The sequence below is a fragment of the Phymastichus coffea genome, unplaced genomic scaffold (assembly GCF_024137745.1).
Source record: "Phymastichus coffea isolate CEN01 unplaced genomic scaffold, Cenicafe_Pcof_1.1 PCOF00029, whole genome shotgun sequence".
NCBI classification, from domain to species: Eukaryota; Metazoa; Arthropoda; class Insecta; order Hymenoptera; family Eulophidae; genus Phymastichus; species Phymastichus coffea.
The window spans coordinates 1,167,329-1,181,777 of NW_026706840.1; the positions used below are offsets into that span (position 1 = coordinate 1,167,329).

The following is a 14,449-nucleotide window of genomic DNA, read 5'->3' on the forward strand; positions in this document are numbered from 1 at the left end:
ATCCCTCAATTATTTCACTTTTTTCCCACAGCTCGTTTAATATTGTACTGCTGTTCGTCTCCTTCTGCTCGCTGTTGCTCACTACTCTCTGCCCGCTGTTGTTTATTTTTGTCCGCTTTTTGGTCCTGCCTAAAAAACATCCTTTGTCCTGGTTGCACTACTTGTAAGTTACCTTGCCTCTCGTTTCATATCCTCGATTCATATTTTAGATATCCTGCGCGCGCTCCTTTTCCTTTTTTTTGCTCTCTTCGTGCTATTGCATTTATCCATTCCTGTACTTCTAGTTCTCTGTGTGTTCGCTCTTCTTCCATCCATATTCTCATATCTTTAAAGACTGTTTTGTATTCTATGATTTTCATTTTATTTTGCAGGCTACTTAGTGTTATTATAATTCCTCCGTTGAGTGGCGTTATTTTTCTTATTCCTACTCTTTCGCCTCTGGCGTTGTAGAATAGCTTCAACATTTCTTCCCTCAGTGCATTTCTGCAGGTTCTCACTCTTTTCATAAATATATTAGTTTACCGGGCTTTTCTTTCCCTTAATTCGTATTCATATTCACCTTTGGCTAGTGTATTCGATCTCTTTTCCTGGCTCCCTTCAATAGTAACTTCGTCCCCGTGATTATCCTGTCCGCTCGCGTCCATTTCTTCGTTTTCTATTGTTCTTACTTGTACTTCGTCCCCAGTCTTCTTGCCCTCACTGTATTCGTCGTCTGCAATAGTTTTTCCTGCCTTTTCCATCCTATCGATTTTTGCTCTTAACTCTTCATTTTATTTCTCTATTTTGCTAAATTTCTCTTCCAGCTCTTCCAAACTAGTTTTTACGTCGTACCTTTCTTGCTCGTACCTATCTGCGATATGCTTTTTGATTGTCTTCGTCAGTTGCTCGTCGTTCCTTTTCTCTTGCTCTAGCCTTTCCTGTAAATTTTTAATTATAATGCATAGCGCATTGCTTTGGTCATGATTCTGCTTCAGTGCTATTTTGCACCCTTCTATAATTTCTATCATCTTTTCTCCCTTGTAATTCCTCTCTTCTTCTTTGTTTGCTACCTCTGTTTGTCTTATGATGCTTTCTATTTTGCCATCAGTTAGGTGCGGTCCCTGCACTACCAATTGCTCCGTGGAAATGTCTCCCTCATTGCATGAGTCCTCTCGTCTATCTCTCACCTCATGTTCGTTCTCCGGACCAATTCACACTGACTCTCTTCCTCTTGCTTAAGATCACTCGCGTCACTTTCAACATCCCTAATGCTCTTTTTTCCTTGCTCCTTATCCTCGTTTTCTATGGCTCACTCTGATGTGGTTCCTTTTCTCGTCGTCGGTGTTTTTGTTAATTTTTCACTGTTCCTAAATCCATCGCTTTCGCTTTTTTCATTCGTCATTATAAACGGTCTTATATCTCCCATTTTTTCTATCAGCGCTCTCGTCTTTGATATTTTTCTCAGCCTCTCTCTCTTCATTTTTTGTTGTTGGTTTACCTCTGTTGGGATCAGGTCTTTTGGTTTGCCCACGACTTCCGGCATTCTAACTTCAGAATTATGCCTTTCGTTCAAGCTAACGGTTTATGCCCTTTTTAATCTATTTTCGTCGGTTTAACTTGTCACCGATTGTTTCTCGCTCCTTTCCGATCAATTTGTATACTTTTCTTAGCGTTCACTACACTATTATCCTAACAATTATCGAAAAATCTCAGAGCTCTACCGAGTGCGTCGCGCTCCCACTATGCTCCCTATTTATTTATCACCTCATCTGTATAATAAAGTTTTTGGTTATGCTGAGAAGGTTTGATGCAAGATTAACATGAGTAACGAATACTGAGATCGAAATATTATGAATAAATTAAACGTAAATATTCATTCTCTTAATAGTAGTGTTATATAAAGATTTTTGGTTGCGATAAAAATCAGCAAAAAATTAGTTATTGATTGGTTTTTTTATAAGAAAAAATAATTTCCTCACCAAATTTACTCGATTGAATTTCAAACTTAATTTTCATTCAGAACTGCCCTGTAGAGCAAAATTATGGATTGTACAAAATTGTAATAAAATTTTTAAGAAAATCTCAATAGATTTTTCTAGAGTATGACAGTTTAGAATATTTGCAGTTAAAATTTGTAATGAGCCAACATTTTTTATTATTTCAAATGAAGTAGTTTTTCTTTAAATAAATTGACAAAATATTGTACCTTATTTAACAAAAAAATATTTGGTTTTTCCATGAATATGTTTAACATGTCGATATGATCGTCATTTTAAATATATTTTTCAGGCTCGGAAAATTAATATTTCAATATTACATAATATTCTGACGTAGAATTTCACATAGAATTAAACTCTGAAATAAAAAATAGGAGTTTTTGACAGAAATTTTCATGTATGGTCCAACTTAGAGCCATATTTAGCATTAGATTCAAAACCTGAGAACTCCATTCGGAAATACGGAACAAATGACAAAAGAAACAGTACTAATATTTATAAAACTTGCAACATTTCAGGAAGTACATAGTTTTCAATAATTTAGGCCCATTTTCAGGCCCGAAAAATTAATTATTTCAATATTACGTAACATATGCAAACGTTAAATGTCCCGTAGAGTTATTATCTGCAATAATAAGTAAGAATTTATATTAAAAATATTCAAGTTGGAATCTAAATTTGGACCAAAATACCAATACTGCATTCGAAAGAATTTCTAAAGAAACAATATGGAAGTTTACAAAAGTCTACTTTTTCTAAAAAATTTTCACGCATTTCCATCTTTTCTCCATCCTGTATAAGTAAATATATACAACTTCCACACTGAGTACTTTCAAAAACTAATGATATTGTAGGAATTTTCTAACAGTTGGTTACATTTCAGTGAATTAACGAGGAAAGATTACAATGCGTGTTGTCGATAACCTATTTTGCACGCGCTGTATGTTTCGTACCATCAGTTTGTATTCAATTTATATTGAATGACGTCACTTGTAATACTTATGTGTATAAATATTCTGCAAATAAAGCGCTGTTCAATTAAGCGAGTGTCGCCTTATTTCGACCTGTTATCGATTCTTATCCTGATGTTAGTTTCGCCAGCGATTAGTACACACTAATGATATGTTATCTAAATGTGAAAGCATCCGCGCTTCCTGAAACCAGTTTTTAAATGATTTATGTGGACGACCGCGGATGATAGAAATCATCTTCCTTCAAAATTATAAGCCATATTTTGAAATACAGATAAAATGTATAAACGTGTGGTATGATATTATGAGACTTAATATTTTTATAACTTTTTCAACTTCTTTTTTTTGTATTTATTACACCTTGACATGAGGAAATAGATAAAAAAACTCAATCATTATAATAGACTCAGTCTTTGGCAATACTTTAACAATAGACACTTTGATATAGAAGTGATTTCATTTAATTACTCAGCAATTAGTCCACTAGGTGCGAGAAAGTAAATATTGATAATTTTATTTGATTTTTATTTCTTTAATACTTTAGTTTGATTGCTGTTGGTGTTGAAGTAATCATAATAAATTATCTAAAAGTTATAATTAAATTTTATGTACGAAATATTAACTAGTGTGAAGTATTCCTCGAATGTTAGATCGGATTTGAAACAAGCTCATAAAAGCTTTAAATAATGTTATCATTGAATTACTGACAAATTTTCAATGTATGGTCATTTTAACGTATCGAAAGTTTGAAGATTTAGCTTTTAAATGTATTGAATTGTTATATAGTTCATATTGTAAAACATAATTTAATATCTTATTGTTCTACATGATGATCAAATTATAATAAAATACGTAGAAAAGATTATAAATTTTATATATATATATATATATATAAATTAGTTTATTTGAAAAAGAATACTGAATAAGTACACGGTCGTACATACAGATCCAGACCCTTTGGTAATAGTGGATGTTCAAATTTGTAAAAAAATTGCATCAAGCATTACAAACTTTCTGAAAGAAGAACTGCTTCACTACATCTATTGTTCAAATGCAAATATAAGCTCTTGAAGGATTTTCGATCCTCGGGAGCTTTACATCACTAAAAAATCAATTCAAATTCAATATTTTTGTCAAGCGTTCGATTTGAGATCTGCGCTAATTTAAAATAAGTATAACTCCATTTAAACCACAGTTCCTAGACCTGTATATAGAAGATAACGAAAATCAATGGGCATTATTAATACAAGTGCTTTTTTAACAATAAATAATTCAATGAATAACACTGTTTGCATTATTCAACCAAGTAGGACGAAATGGGCACAAATGAACACTCATAACTAAAATACTATTGAAATAGTCTAGAGCTTACGTAAATAATATTATTTTTTTTAAATTGTAAAATTAATCAAATAAACATTAAATTTAAAATTATGTGATGAACAAAAAGATAAACTATTCAATAATACGTTAGCTAAGACTATTGAAAATAATAATTAGTTAGTATGTCAATTTAATAAAAATAATGATATTAATACACATAATAATTCTTCAATTAGTTTTAACTTCATATGTTTAAATTCATAAAGAATTTTAGAAATTAATAGTATCTTCCATAGTGGAAAAATATAATTTGTTGTTATCAAATCCATTCAACGACTGATATTTTTTATTACATTTTTTCAATATAATTTAACAAGTCGTACTGAATAATAGAAGTTGTACTGAATAATAAAATAAAAAAATAATCTTTTAAAAGATCAATTACTGTAAATCAACATACTCATGAGTTTTGATTTCATCAACACTCGAAAAATAAACCTTTACAAATTTAAATAATGCATCTAGTTTTAATCTACTTATTAGTTTCTATATGTTTTCTTTATTTCGTTTACAAAATAATTCATAGTAAGTTAAATTATTGCATAAATAGTAACAATTGAAGACGTTGAAGTTTTAGTACTCAATTCAGTTTTCGTTTTGGTATAATTACAAAGTATTACAATCATTTAATTTCTACGAACATGTTGTGGTATTGATTTAAATTCAGTCGATTGAAATTAATTTATAACATTTGAAAAGTATTTTAATAAAAAGCTTCCTTTTCTAAGTATGCCCATTGAAAGTTGTTTCCTATGACCGTAATCGGATAAAATTATACTGGTAATACTTACTCGCTTTCGATTTCAGCAACGGTGCATTTATACTGAGCGGTGGAAAATAGGCAAATATCAGCAAATTGCCGTACTGAAACCTTGATTTTTTTAACGCTACGATTACTATTGTTAGCAATGTGTACATTAACAGCTATATTTTCACCATGATGGTACAGCTCTTTGTCAAGAGAAGCTTCAAGGTGCAGCTTACTTGGCGACATCATAAAGTCTTTGCTAACCTCAGTAGAAGGCTGCTCACCCTGCTTGGATGGCGCATACATAATTTTACGAATAGCTAGACGAACACTGTTACGCTTATGAGGTTTGTCATCTTGGTTTTCCCCGACGAAAGCCTTAAGTTCGTAATCAACACCACAAGGCTTGCCTGTGTCACCTGGGGCTGGTTGCAGTGTGACTGATGCTGGACAGTGAGGAGGCAATTCAAAATAAAAAGGATAGGCATTGTCGCCGAGTTTTTTAATCAAGCGCTCTTGCAATCGAGTTAGTTCATGACTTCCTTGCGCGCCACCACCATATTGCTGTTGCACTGGATAGATTTGTTTGGCTGCTAAATATAAATCCTTCCGAAAAGTAAGACCAAGTACATCCAGGTCCTCGCGGCCGTATTTGAAGGCAGCGAGTACATGACCAAAAACTTTGCGTTCTTTCACGTAATCTGGATCGATCAATACTACACCATCGATAGGATCAACATGACTTATATGGTCAACAAAATCGCGTTTGCCAAGATACACTGTGATTTTACCATTAGCGCTAGATTTTTTAAATACACGGGTTGCTTGACGAGCCGCTATTACCGTAACTCGATCCTCGTTTACTTCCATGGTCCAGTTTCTTAGCACTTTCCTTATTGATCTAGAGATAAGCTTATTGTTTTTTGATTGACTGAATTTACTATCTCACGTAGTATTTCCTATAACATAACAAAAATTATTGGTGTGGTTAATTATTAATAACTTTTAAAATAATTTTATGTTTGAAATGATTGAACTTGGCCCCGTTTTCTGATTGATTTAACCTGCCTCAGTTAATTAATGTCTGGTTAAATTAGTCCGATTTTCGAGATTCAATACAGAAAAAATTATGTATATTGTTGTTTATTGGCTTTTAATAAATGTCGGTAAGATGAGTTCGGCTTCAGATAGGATACTATACGGCAGGTATTAATACGCTTGCTCGGTAACTTTCACTTGTTTCTTTTACATGTTTCTATAAAGCTAGTTTTACAATAATATCGATAAATAGTTTTTCAATCAACAAGTTTCGATCAAAACATAGTCAACTACGTATAATTAATTATCTTAATTCTTAAATCCTAATTTTGAGGGGGTCAAATCCTTATGACCTTATCTTTGACCTTGGAGGTCACGTTCAAGGTCATTTGAAGGTCTACTTTATTTTCTAAAATGGCAACCCCCATTTTTTACCCCGGATTCGAAAAGATTTAGTCAAGGTCATAAATGAAGAAGATAAGGAAATAAAGTATTTTAGATTTATTTATTATATTATTACATTTATTTACTATATTAATGAATTGTTAATTACATGAGAAATACAGTAAGTGTTCAAAAACATTTTCATCTTCTGGAATGCATAGTTCGATTATCTGATGAAAGTTATTTTCTGTCCTAAGTAGTACATCCTAAGGTATGTTCTGTCATGCGATCTTGATACTATACATCATGTCTTCTCGAGTTGTTGGTTGCTCTTGATAAACGAGTTTCTTTAAGTATTCCTATAAGTAAAAATCATGTTCAGAGACGCAGTGTTTCTCCTTTACCTCATTATATTGGTAATTTGTAAATAAGAAAGTGCCGTGTGGTCGACGAGCACTAATCTCTGAAATCTAACCACGAGACAAACTCGGCAAAAAGGGTACAGGCGTGGTGCCCACACGTGTCGAGCAGATGCAGCATTCTGCGATGGCAAGCCGATAACGTCTGGCGCGGTTCGACTGACCCAAACACCCGAAACTTTCCCTTAATTTTTTTGGCGACAAAGAAAGAGAGCTAATCATCGTTCTCTGACAGGGCGCAGCCAGTTAGTTTGTCGATAAATAGCGAGAGAGTCGCTTCGCAGTCCTGCATTGTTAAGTTTTGGCTCAGTTTCTTCTCTTGTCTTACCCTAGCTGCGTTCACTTTGATCAGTGCAGTGCGTTAATACTTCGTTGAGTGTTAGAACGAGTGTGTGTAGTGCGAGCCCGTGAAGCTTTGGACTCAGGAGTACGCGGCTGTATAGTGGGTCACGCCCTAGCGCGTCCCCGAGAGCGTTACCTCCACGCGGCTGCTGTGCCAAAATTCCACGTGGCGGCGAGGGCTGTCCCCGTCCTCGAGACGTCGAGGTCGCCTTAGGTGGTCACCATAGTGGTGCGCTCTTCCACATTCGCTGTAGCATCGTAGTATCTGCGCACATCATCCGAGAGCTCTCTGCGTTTCGTCAATATGTGTGTGAATGTGTTGCGCCGTGTGTAAATGTATTAAGGTTTGTGATTAATTATATTATAGTTTTTTCATATATATTGTTTTAACGTTCGCCTTGGGCTTTTTCCTTACTTATGACTAGAGTTTTTTATGCCCTTGACGAGCGTCGGCGTTGTTCATTTATCATACGTTAATTAAATTTCTAAATATAATAGAAATTAAAGTACCCTTGTCAATTTATAGCACTAACCCTACTTCCTCCTCTTTATTGATCTTTCGCGAACTCTCAGTGGATTTAACTAAGTAAAATTCAAAACAAATCAGGAAATGTGAAATCGGAAGATTGCGGTTGAATCACTGGTCCACCGTGACAGATCCATCTACCATTGAAGCTCTAATATTTCTGTGGAAATATGGAGTAGCTCCATTTAACTGTATTCACATTCTCAGTCTTGTTTGGAGATCAACTTCTTGCAGTAGTCTATCTAGTTTATTTTATAAAAATTGAGAAAAGTTTTCTGCATTGACATTTTCTTCGAAAAAATAAGGTCCAATTGATGCCACAATGATGTAGATGATCTACTTATCGATGCCAATGAGGATTTGCAAATGATTAGTAATGACAGTTGAGCCTGTTGTGCTCCCTATCATTTTTGAATGTAGCTTCGTCAGAGAACATTATGGAAAAAAGCCTTGTTATTTTGAATCATTTGTCTTGCTTAACAACAAAACTACAGTCGTCTTTTCATGTCATCTGGTGTGATGGCTAGAGTGAGAGTGATATACCCGTATGGTCGGAATTTTTGTTTTCTCAAAATTCTAAAGACAGATTGTTTTGGTATTCCAGTATCTCTTTAGATCTGTATACTATTAATATGAGGATTCCCATGAATAATTGCCAATATCACAATCATGCGAACGTCATTCTCATTGTAAGTATAATGTCTTAGCGTACGAACTAAATGTTTTTGTTAACCTGTCACATGAACCCTTACGATTAGGGTGTCTTCCATACGGAAAATGTTCATCATAAAATCTTGCAACTCTACGATAACTTCCTCGGGCTAGAACAAAAATCGTAATCATGTTGATATGTTCGCATACAGAATAATTCGGTATACTCCGAAACAAAAGGCTTTTGATTTAATTTTTAATAAAAATTGTAATAAAAAAATTCGCTTCAATGAACACAAAATCGTTATTCAGTGACTTAAGCGAATAAACTAAGCAAAAAATAATATTTGTTTTGTGGAAATGAAAAGATTCGATATGCCAAACCATACAATTAAAGGTACACATATGTCAAAGTATTTTATAATTAAAGTAAAAATATCAGACACTATGCAGTAAATATTACTTTTATTGGATAAAATGGATGGTTAAACTAAAAAAATGTAGGACCTTACGCCTCTTGCATATAATAAAAATGTGAATCAGCCTTTTTTGAATCCGAGGTCAAAAATAGGGGTTCCGGTTTAAGAAAACAAAAGTGACCTGCAACGTCAAAGGTAAGGTATTGGGAATGTGGCCCTGTCGTAGTAGAGCAACTTTTGTTTGAAAAATATTGCGCTATCTCTCATAGTTTCAGGGAAAACCTAATGGTTCAATTAAAATGGTCCAATTAAACTGTCCAAAATTTGACGCTACGTACAAAGTCGTTTGAGGTCTCATTTTTAAGCTATCCATATACAGGATGTTCAAGAAGTAACGAAACACCCCAAAAAATTCACCTAGTAAACTATTATTTTGTAAAGGTCAAGACATTCTATGGGTAAGTTTTGAAGAGGAGTCGATTAGTGACTTTGAGGTTGACCTTGAGCATGTCCTTCAATGATATTTCAAGGTCAACTTTATTTTTTTTAAATAGATTCCCCTATTTTGGACAACGACAATCGAAAGATCAGGAAATTTTACATTAAAAATGTATTTAGATTTTAGGTCATAGGATCGTTGGATCATAGGATCACAGAGTCATTGATTACACAGGCCTGCAAGGTTTTGCAAAAAATCCAAGTATTTTTTGGATAATGATACTAGAATCATTATAAAAAAAAAACTAAGAAATATATCGTATTCTTCCAGGAAAATTGGCCGAACTTTTAAGCTCATGGTGAAACCTCAAAAATGGCAAACTTCAATTGATGATATCTTGATGAAAAAAAATGATATCTTAAATTTGAAAAATGGGTTTTAAAGGGTAAGAGTGCGTCTTTAAGATGCCGTCAATCGTTTTTGAAAAGAATATAAACTCACGATGTAATCAAGCCTTGAATATGGCCAAAAAACGTGTTTTTTCGACCTTTAGGGGACGATTACTCAAAAACCTGACGTGATGAAGCAATTCTGACGACGGATTCTAATTCTACGCCAAAAATTACTTCGGAAATGACCGTAAGTTGTAAAAGAACAGTGACGACTCTCTATTTTGCAGGCCTGTGTTATGGGGATCATATCCTCGAGTTTTGAAAATGGTAATAGAGAGAATGTGAAATTTTACGTTTAACATTGTACTGAAGTTTTGGGTCAACGAAGACGTTCAAGATTAACTTACGGTTTTTAGGTTTGATCCAAGTATGAGCTGGGTATACATGACTTTCAAGGTCATTAGTTTTACATTTAGCATTACCCAGGAACAATCATGTGGACGTAGTAAAATCTGTTCCCTTTGGGGTGCTTAATTTACGTGAGTCACCTCTCACGTTCGGGGTGCTTCATTTACATGAGGCTCCTTGCTCTTACGTTCCGAGTGCTAGATTTACATAGATCCCCTCTCTTTCGTATTTGATGACTGGCATTAATCAATACAGCATTTTATTTTAACTGCTTGAATTGTTCCCCATTTACCGTTTGACAATAGGCTAAGTGATGATAAAAAGCATCAACACCATTTTGAATCATTTGAGTGGGAAAAAGACTGATTCATTTACGATTCTTTGTCGTAATTCATCTAAATCTCTGAGTTTCTTTTAAATACTCTATCAGTCAAATAACCACAGTAAAAGTAATCTAGAGGCGTCAAATCAGGTGACTTGGCCAACCATTCAATTGTGCTTCTTCATCCTATCAACCGATCAAAGAATACCTCATCTAAGTAAGCGCAAACGTCTCTTGCACAGTGAGCTGGTGTACCGTCCTGCTGAAACTATATATCTTTGAAATTGTCGCCAGCTATCTCTCTAATTACAGAAATTATTTGGTTTCGAAGCAAAGCTTTATACTTTTTGTTCAGGTTATCATCAATGAAAAATGGTCCGATGATTCAGTTGTTAAGGATTTCTGTCCAAAAATTCAATTTATACGAATACTATGATTTATCTTCTCGCATCCAGTGAGGATTTTCATCTGACCAATATTTGTAATTATGTTTATTCAGGCTATGGAAAGATAGGATCATCTATATGTACCATCATATCTTCACAAAATTCAACACGGCAATTGAAATCGTCTTCATCCAATTTACGAACAAATTTTACAATGTAAGGATAGATTTGGCTTTTATGAGCATATTGCATACTGAAGATTTATTGAATCCATATTCTTAAGAGGCTTTACGGGTGGAATTATGAGCATCTTCAGTAAATGGCTGAAATTAGCAAATCTATGAACAGTATTTTGAACGGTCGACAACGGAATTGGAATTCTTTCTAACCTGAATGTGATATTGAAAGCCATCCTTAATGCTCTAAGAGATCTTCGTACTTGACACCAACTTATTCTCATACGAAATGTAATTCTTTCTCTTTCAGTGAGGCGTTCCCTTTTGGCTTTAACGTCTAAACAGTACTTTATTTCCACTCTGAGTCAAGATAGTTGAACTCCAAACGCAAATGAAATTTGGAAAAATCGGTAATCATAGTTTGCAAATTAGATTTGAAAAATGTACCTCAATTTTACTTGAAAATTAGTACACTAACAATTAATAAAAATATTTGTAAGGCAAAAGAAATTGGAATTCGTTACTTCTTTTAGTACCAAGTGGCAATTTTGAAGTTTCGAGTAGTGACTATTCAGTCCAGTAATATTTATCTATTTATTTATATAATATTTTATTAAATTTTTGGTTCTTACTTTCTAATTTTTATTTTTTGAATAAAATATATTTTTTTTATTTATGAGAGATATTGAATGAATGAAATCTGTAAACAAGGCGTTAGAGAGAATATGGTAATCGATATTAATATTTTAAAGTTAGACTCTGAGGAACTCATACAAATCTAACATCTTTATCGTGAGGTGTAAAGAGCCTCACGCAAATTAAGCATCCCAAAGGGAACAAATTTTACAACGTCCACGTTATTGTTCTTGGGTAACGCTAAGTACAAAACTAATGCGATCTTGAAGATCAAGTGTACCCAGCCCATATTTGGATCAAACCTAAAAAATTAGCAAAACAATCCTAACTGGGTATGAATTTGCTTAAATAAATAACTAAAATATAGAAAAAATATAAAAACATCAGCTAATCTTAAATATCTTCGTTGACCCAAAGTCTCAGTACATACAATATTAAAACTAACATTTCCCGCTCTCTTGATTGCCGTTTTCAAAACTAGAGGCTGGGATCGTCATGACCCAATGACCTAATAACCCTATGAATTATTGACCGTATGGAATAATTCTATGGGTCATAACATAAATACATTTTTGAAAGTAAATTTTCCCGCTCTTTCGATTGCCGTTATTCATAATATGGGTTTCCATTTAAAAAAACAAAATTGACCTTGGAGTTGACGTGAACCTTAGAAAAACAAGATCACCAATCGATTCCTTGTGAAATGCTACCCATAAAATACCCTTGACCTTTTCAAAATAATAGTTTACCAGGCCAATTTTTAGGTTGTTTCATTACTCTTTGGACACCCTGTATAGTTTTTATAGAACGGTGGCCTTTTTAAAAATCTAAGATGACAGCTCCAATATAGCGGCTCCAACCTTGGCATGCTATCGAAAATTTTCGACAAATGATGATAATTCATGACCCTCATAATTACAAATCCTATTTCAAAAGTAATAATCATGCTATTTTTCTAATTCTAGGCTTCAGTTATCTCCTGGATAAGTTGTCAAACGGGGTCCTACGTTCGTTGTACAAGTCGTCTGAATGTGTATTTTACAAGAGTCGTAGTAAACGGCAAAGTTGTCTGACTCAAATAACCTGAAAAGTATAATATGATTTTGGAAACGATACCGTACGTTGTAACGGTCCTACACTACTGTCCATAAAGATTTGCCATCCCCTTGCTGAAATCATCAAAACTTTAGAGTTTTATGGCTCAGTTTCTATAAGAGCTAGAAAATCCTGCGGGGTCTCATTTGAAAGGTCTTGCCAAGACCTTTCAAATATTGTAAAACATAATTGATTTTATTTGTTTTTTGTACAACTTGTGACGTCATAAACAAATTGTTTTTTTTTTTAATTTTTTCACATCAACTTCGACCCCGATTTATTTATATAACGGATTTTACGATGGAAAAACTGTATAAGCCATTCGATAGAGCTTTCAAAAAGCTACAAAATCCATATCCGGAAAATTTTTTTACCTTTATTTTTTATGAGCTATATGGTGTTTTATACAAAAACAAAGATTTTCAAAAAATGGGCTGTATTTTTTTTATTTTCAACTCTAAAGAAAAAACTCTCAGAAGAAAAAATGTAGTGTTTTGCAAGACCTATCAAATGCGCCACTCAGAATTTAAAAAAAAAATTTTTTTTTCACGTTTTTTAGAATTGAAATTTTGCTAGAAAAAAAACTGAAATTACATATATTAAATAAAATTAGTAAGTAACTAGTATTTATAACTGAATGGGCTTACAAACAATGATAACAAGATACATTTATTGAACCATAATTTATTACTTACTCAGAATAGATTAACATAATTTGGTTACAATTTTTCTACAAATTTTATTTATTACAACGTTTCAATAATAACATAACAATAATAATTTCATTTTTTATAATACTAATTACGCTTGTAATTAATATATTATCACAATCTGAATATCAATTTCAGTTGTAAACAAAAACGAAACAATACTAATTATTTAAACGTTTTTTTCATCGAAATGTCCACCTTTGTTTGTTATAACTACTTTACAAATTCGAGGCATTCGTGCTACAAGTTTCTCTAAAGTTTCTGCACTTATTTTTTTCCACTTATTTTCTAAGATATTCTAAAGATCCTTCTGGGAAGTAGGTCCTATCTTCCTTACAGCTTTATCTAGATCATCCCACAACAGTTCGATAGGGTTAAGATCAGGAGAGTACGGTGGCCATTCCATCACAACTAATTTTTTTTTCTTCTCCAATTAAGCAAGATAACTTTTACATAACTTTAAAGTATGCTTTGGGTCGTTATCTTGTTGGAACATAAATTTGCGACCAATTATTCTTGTTCCGCAAGATACAACATTTTTTTCAAGAATTTTTTTGTAACCTTCTTTTTTCAACTTGCCATCAATTTTAAGAAATTCACCAACCTTAGAACCACCAAAACAACCCCATACCATTACTGAGCCGCCACCATGTTTAACCGAAGCACACATATTTTTCTCTAAATGTTTTTGCTTATTTTTTTCTCCGCACAAAACATCTGCGTTTACTACCAAAAACCTCGAATTTGCTCTCATCAGACCACAAAACTTTTTTCCAATCATCAATGGTCCAAATTTTATGTTTTCTGGCCCAAGCCAATCGTTTCTTTTATTAATCGGTTTTAGTAAAGGCTTTTTAATTGCTATTCGACCGTACAGTCCATCTTCATGAAGTCGTCTCTTTATCGTAGTAACACTAAGTTTAACATCATACGCTTTTTAAGTTTCAACAGCAAGTTCGGGTGCCGTGAGTCTTGGATTATGTGTACTTGTACTACAAATGTGTTCATCAGTAGCGCTCGTAGTTTTC

General features: G+C 33.4%; 1 protein-coding gene across 2 annotated transcripts in view; it reads right to left on the reverse strand.

The window, feature by feature from the left end:
- LOC131662996 (beta-arrestin-1) overlaps positions 1 to 14,449 on the reverse strand; it is a 254,472-nt gene that overhangs the window by 163,581 nt on the left and 76,442 nt on the right. For both annotated transcript variants that reach the window (XM_058933047.1, XM_058933045.1), the window contains exon 3: positions 5,122 to 6,037. In XM_058933047.1, coding sequence (XP_058789030.1) covers positions 5,122 to 5,948 — 827 coding nt within the window. In that variant the 5' untranslated portion in view covers positions 5,949 to 6,037. The remainder of the gene's footprint in view (positions 1 to 5,121; positions 6,038 to 14,449) is intronic.